General features: G+C 38.0%; 1 protein-coding gene across 2 annotated transcripts in view; it reads right to left on the bottom strand.

Annotated features, from left to right (window-relative positions):
- Positions 1 to 924: 924 nt before the first annotated feature.
- oprm1 (opioid receptor, mu 1) overlaps positions 925 to 15,866 on the bottom strand; it is a 54,270-nt gene continuing 39,328 nt past the window's right edge. The window contains exons 2-6 of one of the 2 annotated variants that reach the window (XM_087802031.1): positions 13,535 to 13,881; positions 11,784 to 11,959; positions 7,295 to 7,473; positions 4,686 to 4,872; positions 925 to 3,132 (exon numbers count right to left, since the gene is read on the bottom strand). In XM_087802031.1, coding sequence (XP_087658157.1) covers positions 3,127 to 3,132; positions 4,686 to 4,872; positions 7,295 to 7,473; positions 11,784 to 11,959; positions 13,535 to 13,881 — 895 coding nt within the window. In that variant the 3' untranslated portion in view covers positions 925 to 3,126. The remainder of the gene's footprint in view (positions 3,133 to 4,685; positions 4,873 to 7,294; positions 7,474 to 11,783; positions 11,960 to 13,534; positions 13,882 to 15,866) is intronic. The other variant, XM_087802032.1, reaches the window with a different exon arrangement.

Below are 15,866 nucleotides of genomic sequence, written 5' to 3'. Positions count from 1 at the left end.
AGTCACCACAGTATTACTCCATCAGTCACCACAGTATTACTCCATCAGTCACCACAGTATTACTCCATCAGTCACCACAGTATTACTCCATCAGTCACCACTGTATTACTCCATCAGTCACCACAGTATTACTCCATCAGTCACCACAGTATTACTCCATCAGTCACCACTGTATTACTCCATCAGTCACCACAGTATTACTCCATCAGTCACCGCAGTATTACTCCATCAGTCACTGCAGTATTACTCCATCAGTCACCACAGTATTACTCCATCAGTCACCACAGTATTACTCCATCGGTCACCGCAGTATTACTCCATCAGTCACCGCAGTATTACTCCATCAGTCACCACAGTATTACTCCATCGGTCACCACAGTATTACTCCATCAGTCACCACAGTATTACTCCATCAGTCACCACAGTATTACTCCATCAGTCACCACAGTATTACTCCATCAGTCACCACAGTATTACTCCATCAGTCACCACAGTATTACTCCATCAGTCACCACAGTATTACTCCATCAGTCACCACTGTATTACTCCATCAGTCACCACAGTATTACTCCATCAGTCACCACAGTATTACTCCATCAGTCACCACTGTATTACTCCATCAGTCACCACAGTATTACTCCATCAGTCACCGCAGTATTACTCCATCAGTCACTGCAGTATTACTCCATCAGTCACCACAGTATTACTCCATCAGTCACCACAGTATTACTCCATCGGTCACCACAGTTAGAAACACTACGTCACACCTTTAGAATCATCGCTGTCTTCAGTCAAAACTAACAAACGAGAAGAAATCAAAGGCAGCATCGATCATTTACAAATACTTTATACATTTATATTATTATTATTTATATATTATTTATACATTTTTTGAATAGAATAAAGCGCAGAAGAGAAAGAGAGAACAGGGATCACAATACTTTATTTACATTCAGTCATATTTCATGACGATATACCAGTAAGACACGATGGAAAGCTGTAGATATTCTATATTACAGTATTTCTTCCGGAATACGATGAAGAACATCAAGTAGTTGTACTTCAGTGAAACTACTCGTCCAGGTGATCATGCAAACACAAGAGCTTCACTTATTTGTTTGTCAAATTATTTTCACCAAATAAATACATTTAAACTCTGTTGATCTTTTTCTTCCACTTCTTCGCAATAAACACAACATTTTTGATACGCATTTTAAAAGATAAATATTCTAGTATTGTATAAAAGGACAAGAACACACAGCATAATAAGAAATACATCGTTTTTCTCCTTTATTGTCCAAGAACTACCTAAAAATCAAAGCATATTTCCTGCTTCATGGATAAAATACAATTCAAACTTCAAATGTTGTGAATCATGTCAACTTGTCTCTGTTCGTCAAATACTTTAAGAAGGAATCGAGATAAAGTTCTTTATTTAACGGTATTTTACTCTGAATGTTCATTCTTTCATTTACATTACGATCACAACACATTATTTCATGTTCAGCTACTGACGTCTTTTATAGTCAACAACAGGAAGTGGTCGACGTGGTTCTTTTTGTTTCTAATCGATCAATATCTATTCTTCACTGCGATTGAAACGAGGCTGTATTTGTTGAGCAGCCGTCGTGACTCTGAGGGTATTTGTTGAACATTTTTATAGACAAAAGTTCAATGATTAGAAAAAGTATTTTCACTCTGCATCCACTTTTTATTTACAACGCGAATGACAAATGTATTTTTTTAATACAAATATAAAAAAGTCATCTATATAATATAACGAGCGTATTTGATGACACGGTTGTTAACTTTATACAAGAGGATTCATCAGTTATGGCTTTTATGACGTTTTCATTCCGAGTGGAAACATGAAGAATATACTTTAATGGATTCTGATGGAAAAGTTAATCATTTATTATTTTAAGAAAACTCAGAATTTCTTAAATGCTTTTTGCTTCATATATATATATGTTTATGTAACAGCGAGCGTTAACTTGTAAAGTAGACGAGTCATGATTTATATCTTCACTTTTCTACATTTGAAGAAACATTTCCTTCAGGCTCCTCAGAAAAGAGTGGACGACACACAGAAGAGCGACGGTCAAGGCAACTGTTGAGCAACACTTCACGAGAGCACGAGTCCAAATGGTCAGATTTACAATCGAGGCTGATTAAAACACATCAGCAGTGATGAAGGCCGGGCGGCGGCTGTAATGGCTGCTCGAGGTTAATCATCCACTCAGATGCATCTGCGCCGTAAAACACTAACACGTGGTCGTCGCTCGGCAAACACCGCTTTAGTGCTTCAGCCCAAGAGTTCAAACACAGCCGAGTGCTTTCTGTACATTCACTGGAGTTCAAGACTTTCTGTGGAAAAAGAACGTCGGACGCGTCGAGCTCTGAGTGATGCCTTCGATGACCCGCGATATAATCGCACAAACTGAAGCAAAAATGATCAAATATCTGGCAAATAAATCTTCAGATGTGTTTGATTCTTGTGGTTTGACTTGTGTGTGTTTTGATCTGCGATCGTAGGCGACACTCGACCTCATGACCAACTCACTCTCTCACTCCATCCTTTCGTCCACAAAACAAACGACTCTCTCTCCGTCTGATCGACCTCAACCAGAGTCATAAACATCCCATAATTAGGTCTGATATACAGAAACATATGTGCATGTTTGAGATTGATTGACGATGAAATCAGTATCTCAGCGACACGAGGCATCGAACGTACGGAGATGAAAACACGAGAGGAAACGATAACGACTGGAAAGGAAATGGCGATTAATCTTGTTTGGTGACGTTCAGAGCGATCGATGGACGAGGAGCTGCGATCAATGAGGCAGAACAACGACAAGAACATGTCGAGCTTCACGTTCCATCCTCAGGTTGAAGCCAAACAGCTGCAGAAAACAAAAGGTTCGAAGGATGTCGATGCTTCAGGAGATACGTTGGATGGTGGAGCTGCTACATCCCATGATGCGTCCGTTGATGCCTTCAGGGAGCAGCTTTGACCTTCCGGGGTCAGAGCCCCGTGGTGACCTGGGTCAGCTCCGAGTTGAGGTCGTCGTTAGCTGCGCCGCCGCTGCAGCGAGAATCTGCCGACGACCTCTCAAGGGCTAGTCATACCTGAGGAGAGAAGGTGGCTTTAAAACACACTCCAGACTGAACCCACCTTTGAAGAACGTGACGCCGGATCCATGACAACCTTTCCTTTCTTCTGACTCACAATCAAAAGCTTTTTTATGAAACAAAAAGCTACTCTTGAAGGAGATGGAGAAAAGTAAAATACTATTTTTTAACACTGTTTTCTGCTGCTGATCCAGGATCTTCACCACGTCATCGGATCCAGGATCTTCACCACGTCATCTGATCCAGGATCTCCACCACGTCATCTGATCCAGGATCTTCACCACGTCATCTGATCCAGGATCTTCACCACGTCATCAGATCCAGGATCTTCACCACGTCATCTGATCCAGGATCTTCACCACGTCATCTGATCCAGGATCTCCACCACGTCATCTGATCCAGGATCTTCACCACGTCATCTGATCCAGGATCTTCACCACGTCATCTGATCCAGGATCTTCACCACGTCATCTGATCCAGGATCTTCACCACGTCATCAGATCCAGGATCTTCACCACGTCATCTGATCCAGGATCTTCACCACGTCATCAGATCCAGGATCTTCACCACATCATCTGATCCAGGATCTTCACCACGTCATCTGATCCAGGATCTCCACCACGTCATCTGATCCAGGATCTTCACCACGTCATCTGATCCAGGATCTTCACCACGTCATCTGATCCAGGATCTTCACCACGTCATCTGATCCAGGATCTTCACCACGTCATCTGATCCAGGATCTTCACCACGTCATCTGATCCAGGATCTCCACCACGTCATCTGATCCAGGATCTTCACCACGTCATCTGATCCAGGATCTTCACCACGTCATCTGATCCAGGATCTTCACCACGTCATCTGATCCAGGATCTTCACCACGTCATCAGATCCAGGATCTTCACCACGTCATCTGATCCAGGATCTTCACCACGTCATCAGATCCAGGATCTTCACCACGTCATCAGATCCAGGATCTTCACCACATCATCTGATCCAGGATCTTCACCACGTCATCTGATCCAGGATCTCCACCACGTCATCTGATCCAGGATCTTCACCACGTCATCTGATCCAGGATCTTCACCACGTCATCTGATCCAGGATCTTCACCACGTCATCTGATCCAGGATCTCCACCACGTCATCTGATCCAGGATCTTCACCACGTCATCTGATCCAGGATCTCCACCACGTCATCTGATCCAGGATCTTCACCACGTCATCTGATCCAGGATCTTCACCACGTCATCTGATCCAGGATCTCCTCTATAGTCTTACTTCGACTGTAAAGTGTCTTGAGATAACTTTGTTATGATAAGACACTAAAATAGAATTTAATAAAATTCTATTTAATTAAATTATATTAAATTAAATTAAATTAAATTAAATTAAATTAAATTAAATTAAATTAAATTAAATTAAATTAAATTAAATTAAATTAAATTGCTCTTTCTCAACACAGGTTCTGTCGATGGTTCAAGAGACACTTTAACCTCCGTGGACAGATGTTCTAGTATTTATAAATGCAGGAACATGCACTGCAACAACTACCTGCTGGTTGGATCTCTCTGCCGTGTTCCTGCTGTTGTGATCCCTCTGCGGGGCCTTCCTGCCGGTGGCCCCGGTGCGGGACGAGGTCTGGATCTCCAGCACGGACGGACTCGGGGTGCAGAACTCCCTGAAGCAACGTTTGAAGTTTTCGTCCAGGTAACCGTAGAGGACGGGGTTGAGACTACTGCACACAGAACACAGAAGAAAGTATCAGAGAAGAACCTCTTAACAAACACTCGCCTTCTATTCAGGATTCAAAGACCAGCACCAACGACCAAGTTCTATTTCCAGCCTTGTCTCTTGTGTCCACTGGAGATGCTTTTAACATCCACAGGAAAAAAACGACTAAAAGTGTGTTTTTTCACATGAACTTAAAGCCTTATAGACGCAACAATGATCATCATGAACATGTTGAACATCTTTCTATGAATCCATATATATATACAATATATGCAAATAATAACATAAATAATCCATAAATATACAATATATATATATAGGAAGGTAGAACTTTATTGATTGTTAACTTTTATTAAAATTGTTTTTTTTCCAATTAGACACAGCAATACAGCAATTATTCATAAAAATTAAAATGAAAGAAGAACAAGAACAAATAGAAATAAAGAGAAAGTACAAGATGATACAATCTAAGTCTAAAGATAAAGTAAGTAAGAATCACATCACAGAAAGAAAACAAAGGATACAAAGACTAATATAGAATAGAACATCATGATACTGTAACATAAATGTAAATTATTTATATATATATAATAACATACATAATCCATATATATATTATATACATAATCCATAAATAAAATGTCAAGAACTTTAATTCTGATCATAAATATTATATTCAATAAAACAGAACGATTTCCAGAATGTCCTTCACAAACGACCCCTGACCTCTCAGTGAAGGTCAGGGAGGATAAACATGTCTGGTTTACATTTGAAGCATAACTATTACAAAATACTTACACAATATACTTCCAGAACTTCTTATGTTTTTGTTAGTTGTTCAAATATTTTAAATCGTTCCAATTTGAAGACATTTTAACCTCAATCTGTTCAGAGTAAGTAAAGTTCAGCTCCTTGAACAAATGAAAGTCTAGAGTGTAGGTTTTATAGAAAGAAACGTTTGATCTTGAATGAAACCATTTCAATCTTTCATTCTGTTGTACGAGGACACCTGAGCCACACCTGTGGTCTGAGATCTTCTATCGATCATGTATCTGTGACAGTATTGATCTTTGAGCTCATGTTCATCAATAACAGTTTCCACTCGACGGCGTGAGAGACGATATTTGAAGGTGATGAAAGGACAAGGGATGGAGTGGTTGGAGAAGGAGGGAAATAAAAGAGAAAATAAGACACAATCTAAACATCAGCTTTAAAGGCGGCTGGACTCGCTGTATCCTCTCGTCCTCAGTCAACGCTGGGATCTAGCAAGATTTTATTCTTTCTTTGGCTGCACAGAATGTAATGATAATAATAATAATAATAATAATTATAATAATATAATAATAATAATGTGATCTATTCATGATCAGACCTTCCATCAGTGATCTGATCCAGACTTACACCCCAGCTCGGGCTCTGAGGTCTGTGGATCAGAATCTACTGATGGTTCCTGAACTTCTGGACCAGAGGAGAGAAATCCTTGCAGCTAAAGTTTTAAAACTAAAACTCTGGTTATTGCTCCTGATGATAAGGTTCCAGGGTTGAGTCAATACTTGAGTGACTTGAAACCTGGTGTTATATTTGATAAATGTCTCGAGTTCAACACGGAACAAAACTGACACAAACTGTTTCAACTGAGAAAAATCTATAAACTTAGGAAAATGTTGTCACAACATGATCTGGATCTTATAATCCATGCGTTTGTTTCTTCTCGTCTGGACTATTGTAACAGTTTATGTTCATGTCTAAACCAGAAGGATCTTCTCGTCTGCAGTTCATACTAAACTCTGCAGCCAGAATTCTGAGCTGCTCTAGTAGAAGAACTCACATTTCTCCTTCAAACTCTTCACTGGCTGCTCTAGTAGAAGAACTCACATTTCTCCTTCAAACTCTTCACTGGCTGCTCTAGTAGAAGAACTCACATTTCTCCTTCAAACTCTTCACTGGCTGCTCTAGTAGAAGAACTCACATTTCTCCTTCAAACTCTTCACTGGCTGCTCTAGTAGAAGAACTCACATTTCTCCTTCAAACTCTTCACTGGCTGCTCTAGTAGAAGAACTCACATTTCTCCTTCAAACTCTTCACTGGTTTCTTTCAGGATCATTTTAATATTCTGGTTAAATTGTATAAGCGCTTTGTGACCCTGATCTAAAAAAGCGATCTATAAATATAAATGACTTACTTACTTAATGTAACCATAACTGCTGCCATCTAGTGGCCAGAAGTTTAAGTCAATACTGGAAGTTAAACAAAAAACCAGACTCAGGGTCGACATCATCCAAAAACTTGATCCAAGTCAACCCTTGAGTAAAGTAAAGATAAGTCAGAAGATAAAACACAACATAAACAAGACAGAAACACAAGAAAGCACCAAAATATTATTGTTTGCAAGAGGTTTGACACTGAGCTGCAGTACTCGTGCGCACCTGTTGGTGTAGCCCAGAGCGATGCAGAAGTGCCAGGTGATGGTCTGCAGGGTGGAGCTGGGGATGTTGATCAGAGCCGTGATGATCACGAAGATGTGGATCGGCGTCCAGCACACGATGAAAACGGCCACAACCACCAGAACCATGCGTGTGATGCGGCGCAGGTTGCGGTCCTTCTCCTGCGAACACAAGTATTTACGTGAATTAAAGTAAGATATTCAGTGAAACATTGTTTACAACATCTGTGGTGGTTGATTAAAATATACACGTTTATAATACTGTGTTTTTCAGACCTGGAGGCTCGTGACGAGGCCTCGCAGAATAATACTACAGATCCTTGCAGTATATAGAGTATTACTATAAAATCTTGTGTCGTTCTATGTAGCCCCGCTAAGTAATACTACAAAGCTTCGCAGTGTAATACTACATAGCCTTGCTAAGTAATACTACATAGCCCCGGCTAAGTAAAACTACAAAGCTTTGCAGTTTAATACTACATAGCCTTGCAGTGTAATACTACATAGCCTCTTTAAGTAATACTATGTAGCCCCGCTAAGTAATACTACGAAGCTTTGCAGTGTAATACTACATAGCCTTGCAGTGTAATACTACATAGCCTCTTTAAGTAATACTATGTAGCCCCGCTAAGTAATACTACGAAGCTTCGCAGTGTAATACTACATAGCCTTGCAGTGTAATACTACATAGCCTCTTTAAGTAATACTATGTAGCCCCGCTAAGTAATACTACAAAGCTTCGCAGTGTAATACTACATAGCCTTGCTAAGTAATACTACATAGCCCCGGCTAAGTAATAGTACAAAGCTTTGCAGTTTAATACTACATAGCCTTGCAGTGTAATACTACATAGCCTCTTTAAGTAATACTACGTAGCCCCGCTAAGTAATACTACGAAGCTTCGCAATGTAATACTACATAGCCCCCCTAAGTAATACAACAAAGCTTTGCAGTGTTATACTACATAGCCTCGTTAAGTAATACTACGTAGCACCCTTAAGTAATACTACATAGGCTCACTAAGTTATACTATGCAGCTCTGCTGAGTAATACTATGCAGCCTCACTAAATGTATTTATGTATTTATTTGATTGTATTTACATGTATTAATGGATCTTTGTTTGGATGGATGTATTTTTGTGCTGGACAAAATACTTTCTCCTCCGGGGATCAATAAAGTGTCTGTCAGTCTATCTATCTAAATAATACTACGTAGCCTTGCAGAAAAATACTATGAGGCCCCGCAGATTAATACTACAAAGCCTTGCGGTGTAATACTATGGATCCTCGCTGGGTGATACTATCGAGTATTACTACAGAGCTGTGTGGAGTATTACAACAAAGCTCCGCAGAGTAATACTAGGAAGCCTCGTGTTTATTCTGAATACTGGGATACCATCGTGACGAGGGAACATGTACTGAGTCATTACTGAATACTTTTCTTTCACTGTATTTGTAAATACTGTGCGTCTCGGATGCAATATTGACAGGAGCAGCAGAACGACTGTAACGACTGTAATGGAGACGAAGTGTTTCTCACACACACTGAGTGACGCGAACAACTGAACTCATTACTAGCTCTCTCTCTCTCTCTGTCTCGCTCGCCCACAGAACACACTCCTGTAATTGAAACTTTCCTTCAACGATGTAAACGTCTGACAAATATGTTCCTCTGAACATTAAACCCAACTTTAATGATAGAAAACCTACAAGAGTTTTGTGCCTCAGAGACAAACGAAGACACGTCCAGACGAAGTAAAGACAAGAGAGAACGAATGTTACTTTAGAGAAAGAAAAGTGTTGCCAGAATAAATCAAGATAAGAGCAGGTCTGTCGTCATATCTGTCCAGCGTTCTTGAGGTCACGTCGTAACTCATGAAGCCCTGATTTAATTTCTCCTGATAATTAAAGTGCACAATAACAGACTATCTTCACTGCAACATCCATTGAAGAGACGAGTTCAGCTTCTAAATGTAAATAAAGCTGAGCTTCAGTGAAAAGATGTTTTCAATCCACATTAACTAGTATTTTAAAGTTCGTCAAGTACATCATCAATCATAAGTAGATTTTATTAATAAATTAACACTTTTTTTTTTAAACATTGCGTTTGATATTGAAATTTCAATAATTAGTAAAAACATTTATTAAATTAAAAAAAATCAATTTGTAACCTTTAAATACATAAAGATGTTGGTTTAACAGTGTAGACATGTTTGACCAATCGCAGCAGAGTGGGTGTGGTTATGGTCAACAAAGTGTTTTTCAGTGGGCGGAGCTTAAGTTCAATTTCTAATGTCATATATATGCAATAGAGTCACACATCACAACAACACACACACACTGATGATACACTAGAGTCACACATCACAACAACACACACACACTGATAGAGTCACACATCACAACAACACACACACTGATGATACAATAGAGTCACACATCACAACAACACACACACACTGATAGAGTCACACATCACAACAACACACACACTGATGATACAATAGAGTCACACATCACAACAACACACACACACTGATGATACAATAGAGTCACACTTCACAACAACACACACTGATGATACAATAGAGTCACACATCACAACAACACACACACACTGATGATACAATAGAGTCACACTTCACAACAACACACACTGACGATACAATAGAGTCACACTTCACAACAACACACACACACTGATGATACAATAGAGTCACACTTCACAACAACACACACACACTGATGATACAATAGAGTCACACATCACAACAACACACACACACTGATGATACAATAAAGTCACACATCACAACAACACACACACACTGATGATACAATAGAGTCACACATCACAACAACACACACACTGATGATACAATAAAGTCACACATCACAACACACACACACTGATGATACAAGAAAGTTACACCTCACAACAACACACACACACGGATGATACAATAAAGTCACACATCACAACACACACACACTGATGATACAAGAAAGTTACACATCACAACAACACACACACTGATGATACAATAGAGTCACACATCACAACAACACACACACTGATGATACAATAAAGTCACACATCACAACAACACACACTGATGATACAATAGAGTCACACATCACAACAACACACACACACTGATGATACAATAGAGTCACACATCACAACAACACACACACTGATGATACAATAAAGTCACACATCACAACAACAGCACACTGATGATACAATAGAGTCTCACATCACAACAACACACACTGATGATACAATAGAGTCACACATCACAACAACACACACACTCTGATGATACAATAGAGTCACACATCACAACAACACACACTGATGATACAATAGAGTCACACATCACAACAACACACACACTGATGATACAATAGAGTCACACATCACAACAACACACACACTGATGATACAATAGAGTCACACATCACAACAACACACACACTCTGATGATACAATAGAGTCACACAACACAACAACACACACTGATGATACAATAGAGTCACACATCACAACAACACACACTGATGATACAATAGAGTCACACATCACAACAATACACACACTGATGATACAATAGAGTCACACATCACAACAACACACACTGCTGATACAATAGAGTCACACATCACAACAACACACACTGATGATACAATAGAGTCACACATCACAACAACACACACACTGATGATACAATAGAGTCACACATCACAACAACACACACACTGATGATACAATAGAGTCACACATCACAACAACACACACTGATGATACAATAGAGTCACACATCACAACAACACACACACTGATGATACAATAGAGTCACACATCACAGCAACACACACACACTGATGATACAATAGAGTCACACATCACAACAACACACACTGATGATACAATAGAGTCACACATCACAACAACACACACACTGATGATACAATAGAGTCACACATCACAACACACACACTGATGATACAATAGAGTCACACATCACAACAACACACACTGATGATACAATAGTCACACATCACAACACACACACTGATGATACAATAGAGTCACACATCACAACAACACACACACTGATGATACAATAGAGTCACACATCACAACAACACACACACTGATGATACAATAGAGTCACACATCACAACAACACACACGCTGTTCTTGGTAAAATGTTTTGTTGATATTTACACACATCAATTCATCTTATAATAATAATAATAATACAAATAATAATAATAATAATAATAATAATAATAATAATAATAATAATAATAATAATAATAATAATAATAATAATAACAATAATAATAATAATAATAATAATAATAATAATAATAATAATAATATATTTCATCAAACATCTTCAAAGTGCTGGTAATGTAAGAACACCACGACACCGAGACGACGCTGCTTCAGGTGAACACACCTGTGAGCCCGACAGCATGCGAACACTCTTGAGCCTCAGGATCATGAGTCCGTAGCACACAGTGATGATCAGCACCGGCATGATGAAGGCGAAGATGAACACGCAGATCTTCAGCAGGGTGTCCCAGTACCAGGACGGGTGAGGGAAGATCAGCTTACAGTCCACGATGTTGGAGGCTGTCGAGCAAAAGATGTTCTCAAGAGTCTTCAGATGAAATGAATCTGACAGAAAGTGGAGATGTTTCCAAAATCTGATCTATTATTATTTTACATATAGTTTTGTATTATTATTATTATTGTACATGTAGTATTGTATTATTATTATTGTACATGTAGTATTGTATTATATTATTGTACATTAATTATTGTATTATTATTATTGTACATATAGTATTGTATTATTATTATTGTACATATATTATTGTATTATTATTATTATTGTACATGTAGTATTGTATTATTATTATTGTACATGTAGTATTGTATTATTATTATTGTACATATAGTATTGTATTATTATTATTGTACATGTAGTATTGTATTATTATTATTGTACATATAGTATTGTATTATTATTATTATTGTACATATAGTATTGTATTATTATTATTGTACATGTAGTATTGTATTATTATTATTGTACATATAGTATTGTATTATTATTATTGCAGATGTAGTATTGTATTATTATCATTTAACATATATTATTGTATTATTATTATTGTAGATGTAGTATTGTATTTTTATTATTGTACATATATTATTGTATTATTATTATTGTATTATTATTATTGTACATGTATTATTGTATTATATTCTTGTACATGTAGTGTTGTATTATTATTATTGTACATATAGTATTGTATTATTATTATTGCAGATGTAGTATTGTATTATTATTATTGTACATATATTATTGTATTATTATTATTGTACATGTATTATTGTATTATATTATTGTACATATAGTATTGTATTATTATTATTGTACATATAGTATTGTATTATTATTATTGCAGATGTAATATTGTATTATTATTATTGTACATATATTATTGTATTATTATTATTGTACATGTATTATTGTATTATATTATTGTACATATAGTATTGTATTATTATTATTGTACATATAGTATTGTATTATTATTATGGTACATATAGTATTGTATTATTATTATTGTAGATGTAGTATTGTATTATTATTATTGTACATATAGTATTATATTATTATTATTGCAGATGTAGTATTGTATTATTATTATTGTACATATAGTATTGTATTATTATTATTGTAGATGTAGTATTGTATTATTATTATTGTACATGCAGTATTGTATTATTATTATGGTACATATATTATTTTATTATATTAATGTACATATATTAATGTATTATTTTTATTGTACAAGAAAATTCTCCAATTTATTCTTCTCTCAATATTATGAAATAATTCTGCTTTGATTATAAAAGTGATCATAATATTGAACGTTAATATTTAAACATTGACATTTTTGAATAATTTTTTGAATAATGGATTTCAGTATTTATTTTCTTTTATACAAAATATTGTTGTTGTTTTTTACACATAGTTTTTTTTTTTACATTAAAAAGGCTAATAATGAAAAATGAGAATTTTTACAATTTATTTTTATAATTTTTGGAATTTGAACAATATTTATTTCAAAATCTCTATATTTAATATTTATAATACTGACATATTTATGTGTTGAATCACAGCGACCGACGCACCTGAGTCTGTGGACGCCATGAACATGACGGGCAGCCCGATGGCCGAGGACAGGATCCAGTTGCAGACGTTGACGATCTTGGCGTTACGAGGCGTCCTGAAGTCCAGAGCCTTGACCGGGTGACACACGGCCACGTAGCGGTCGATGCTCATGGTGGTCAGAGTGAAGATGGACGTGAACATGTTGTAGTAGTCGATGGACATCACCATCTTGCACAGCACGTCTCCGAACGGCCAGGTGCCCATCAGGTAGTTGACGCTCTGGAAGGGCAGCGTGCTCGTGACCAGCGAGTCGGCCAGAGCCAAGTTGAAGATGTAGATGTTGGTGGCAGTTTTCATCTTCGTGTATCTGTGAGGAGGAACATCACTGAGGTCTGGATCTTTGCATCAACATTGAATTAACTAGAGGAGAGTCTTCGAGAGTGTTTTGATAGTATCAGGATACAAAGATATATAGTGATAGTGTAGTAACAAGTGTATATGTGTAGTATTGTCCAGTACTTGACTCTGGTGTTGTGATAGTGTAGTAACAAGTATATATGTGTAGTATTGTCCAGTACTTGACTCTGGTGTTGTGATAGTGTAGTAACATGTATATATGTGTAGTATTGTCCAGTACTTGACTCTGGTGTTGTGATAGTGTAGTAACATGTATATATGTGTAGTATTGTCCAGTACTTGACTCTGGTGTTGTGATAGTGTAGTAACATGTATATATGTGTAGTATTGTCCAGTACTTGACTCTGGTGTTGTGATAGTGTAGTAACATGTATATATGTGTAGTATTGTCCAGTACTTGACTCTGGTGTTGTGATAGTGTAGTAACAAGTATATATGTGTAGTAACATGTATATATGTGTAGTATTGTCCAGTACTTGACTCTGGTGTTGTGATAGTGTAGTAACATGTATATATGTGTAGTATTGTCCAGTACTTGACTCTGGTGTTGTGATAGTGTAGTAACATGTATATATGTGTACTATTGTCCAGTACTTGACTCTGGTGTTGTGATAGTGTAGTAACAAGTATATATGTGTAGTAACAAGTATATATGTGTGGTAATTGCGAGTACTCGACTCTGGTGTTGTGATAGTGTAGTAACAAGTATATACAGTATGTGTAGTATTGTCCAGTTCTTGACTCTGGTGATTTGATAGTGTAGTAACAAGTATATATGTGTAGTATTGTTGAGTACTTGACTCTGATGTTGTTTATAGTGTAGTAACAAGTATATATGTGTAGTATTGTTGAGTACTTGACTCTGATGTTGTTTTTTTTTTTTTGTTTTTTTTTTTGTTTTTTGTTTTTTTTTTAGAATCCCTTATTAGTCCCGCGAGGGGAAATTCAGCCATTCACACATACTGATGGGAGTAGGCTGCACACTTGCGCCAAGTTCACCATCAGGAGCAATCGGGGTGAAGTGTCTTGCTCAGGGACACAACGACACAAGCTTGTCTGGAGCTGGGATTGAACCTGCAACCTTTTGGACTGCAGGCAACCACTCTACCATCTGAGCTATGTCGCCCCCGTTTATAGTGTAGTAACAAGTATATATGTGTAGTATTGTCCAGTACTTGACTCTGGTGTTGTTTATAGTGTAGTAACAAGTATATATCAGCTCAGCAGGAGGTGAAGCGATGCTTGAGGGAGGCAAAGGACACCTACAGGAGGAGGTTGGAGGAGAAGCTGAGCCGAGAAGAAATAAGAGAGGTCTGGGATGGTGTTAAAACCATCACTGGACACAAGACCAAGGCCTCTCTGACTGCAGTGGACACGGTGGAGGAGGCAAATGGACTGAACAACTTTTTCAACAGGTTTGAGCAGGTCACCTCACCCTCACTGCTGCCCGCCTCAGGACCTGCCCCACCTTCTTGTGCCCCCCTCAGCTCCACAGAACCACTTCCCAGCTTCACCTCACTCCAGGTACAGGATGTACTTCGGAGGATTCGTCCAGGGAAGGCTGCTGGTCCTGATAAGGTGTCTGCTCGACTGCTAAAGACCTGCTGAACTAGCTGAGCCGCTCCAGCATGTCTTCAACCTCAGTCTACGGCTGGGGAAAGTACCAACTCTGTGGAAGACTTCCTGTATCGTTCCAGTCCCTAAAAAGATCCGACCGACTGTGCTGAACGATTACAGACCGGTGGCACTGACTTCGCAGCTGATGAAGACACTGGAGCGGCTGGTCCTCAAACATCTCACGCCACAAGTCCAGCACGCGCAAGACCCCCTGCAGTTTGCCTACCAGCCAGCAGTTGGTGTGGAAGATGCCATCCTTCACCTCCTGCATCGGACCTACTCCCACTTGTATAAAGGAAGCGGTTCAGTGAGAATCCT

The sequence above is a fragment of the Callionymus lyra genome, chromosome 11 (assembly GCF_982586985.1).
Source record: "Callionymus lyra chromosome 11, fCalLyr1.hap1.1, whole genome shotgun sequence".
Taxonomy (NCBI): domain Eukaryota; kingdom Metazoa; phylum Chordata; class Actinopteri; order Syngnathiformes; family Callionymidae; genus Callionymus; species Callionymus lyra.
Note: the sequence above shows the minus strand (reverse complement) of the source record. Positions and strands in the feature narration are given on the sequence as shown.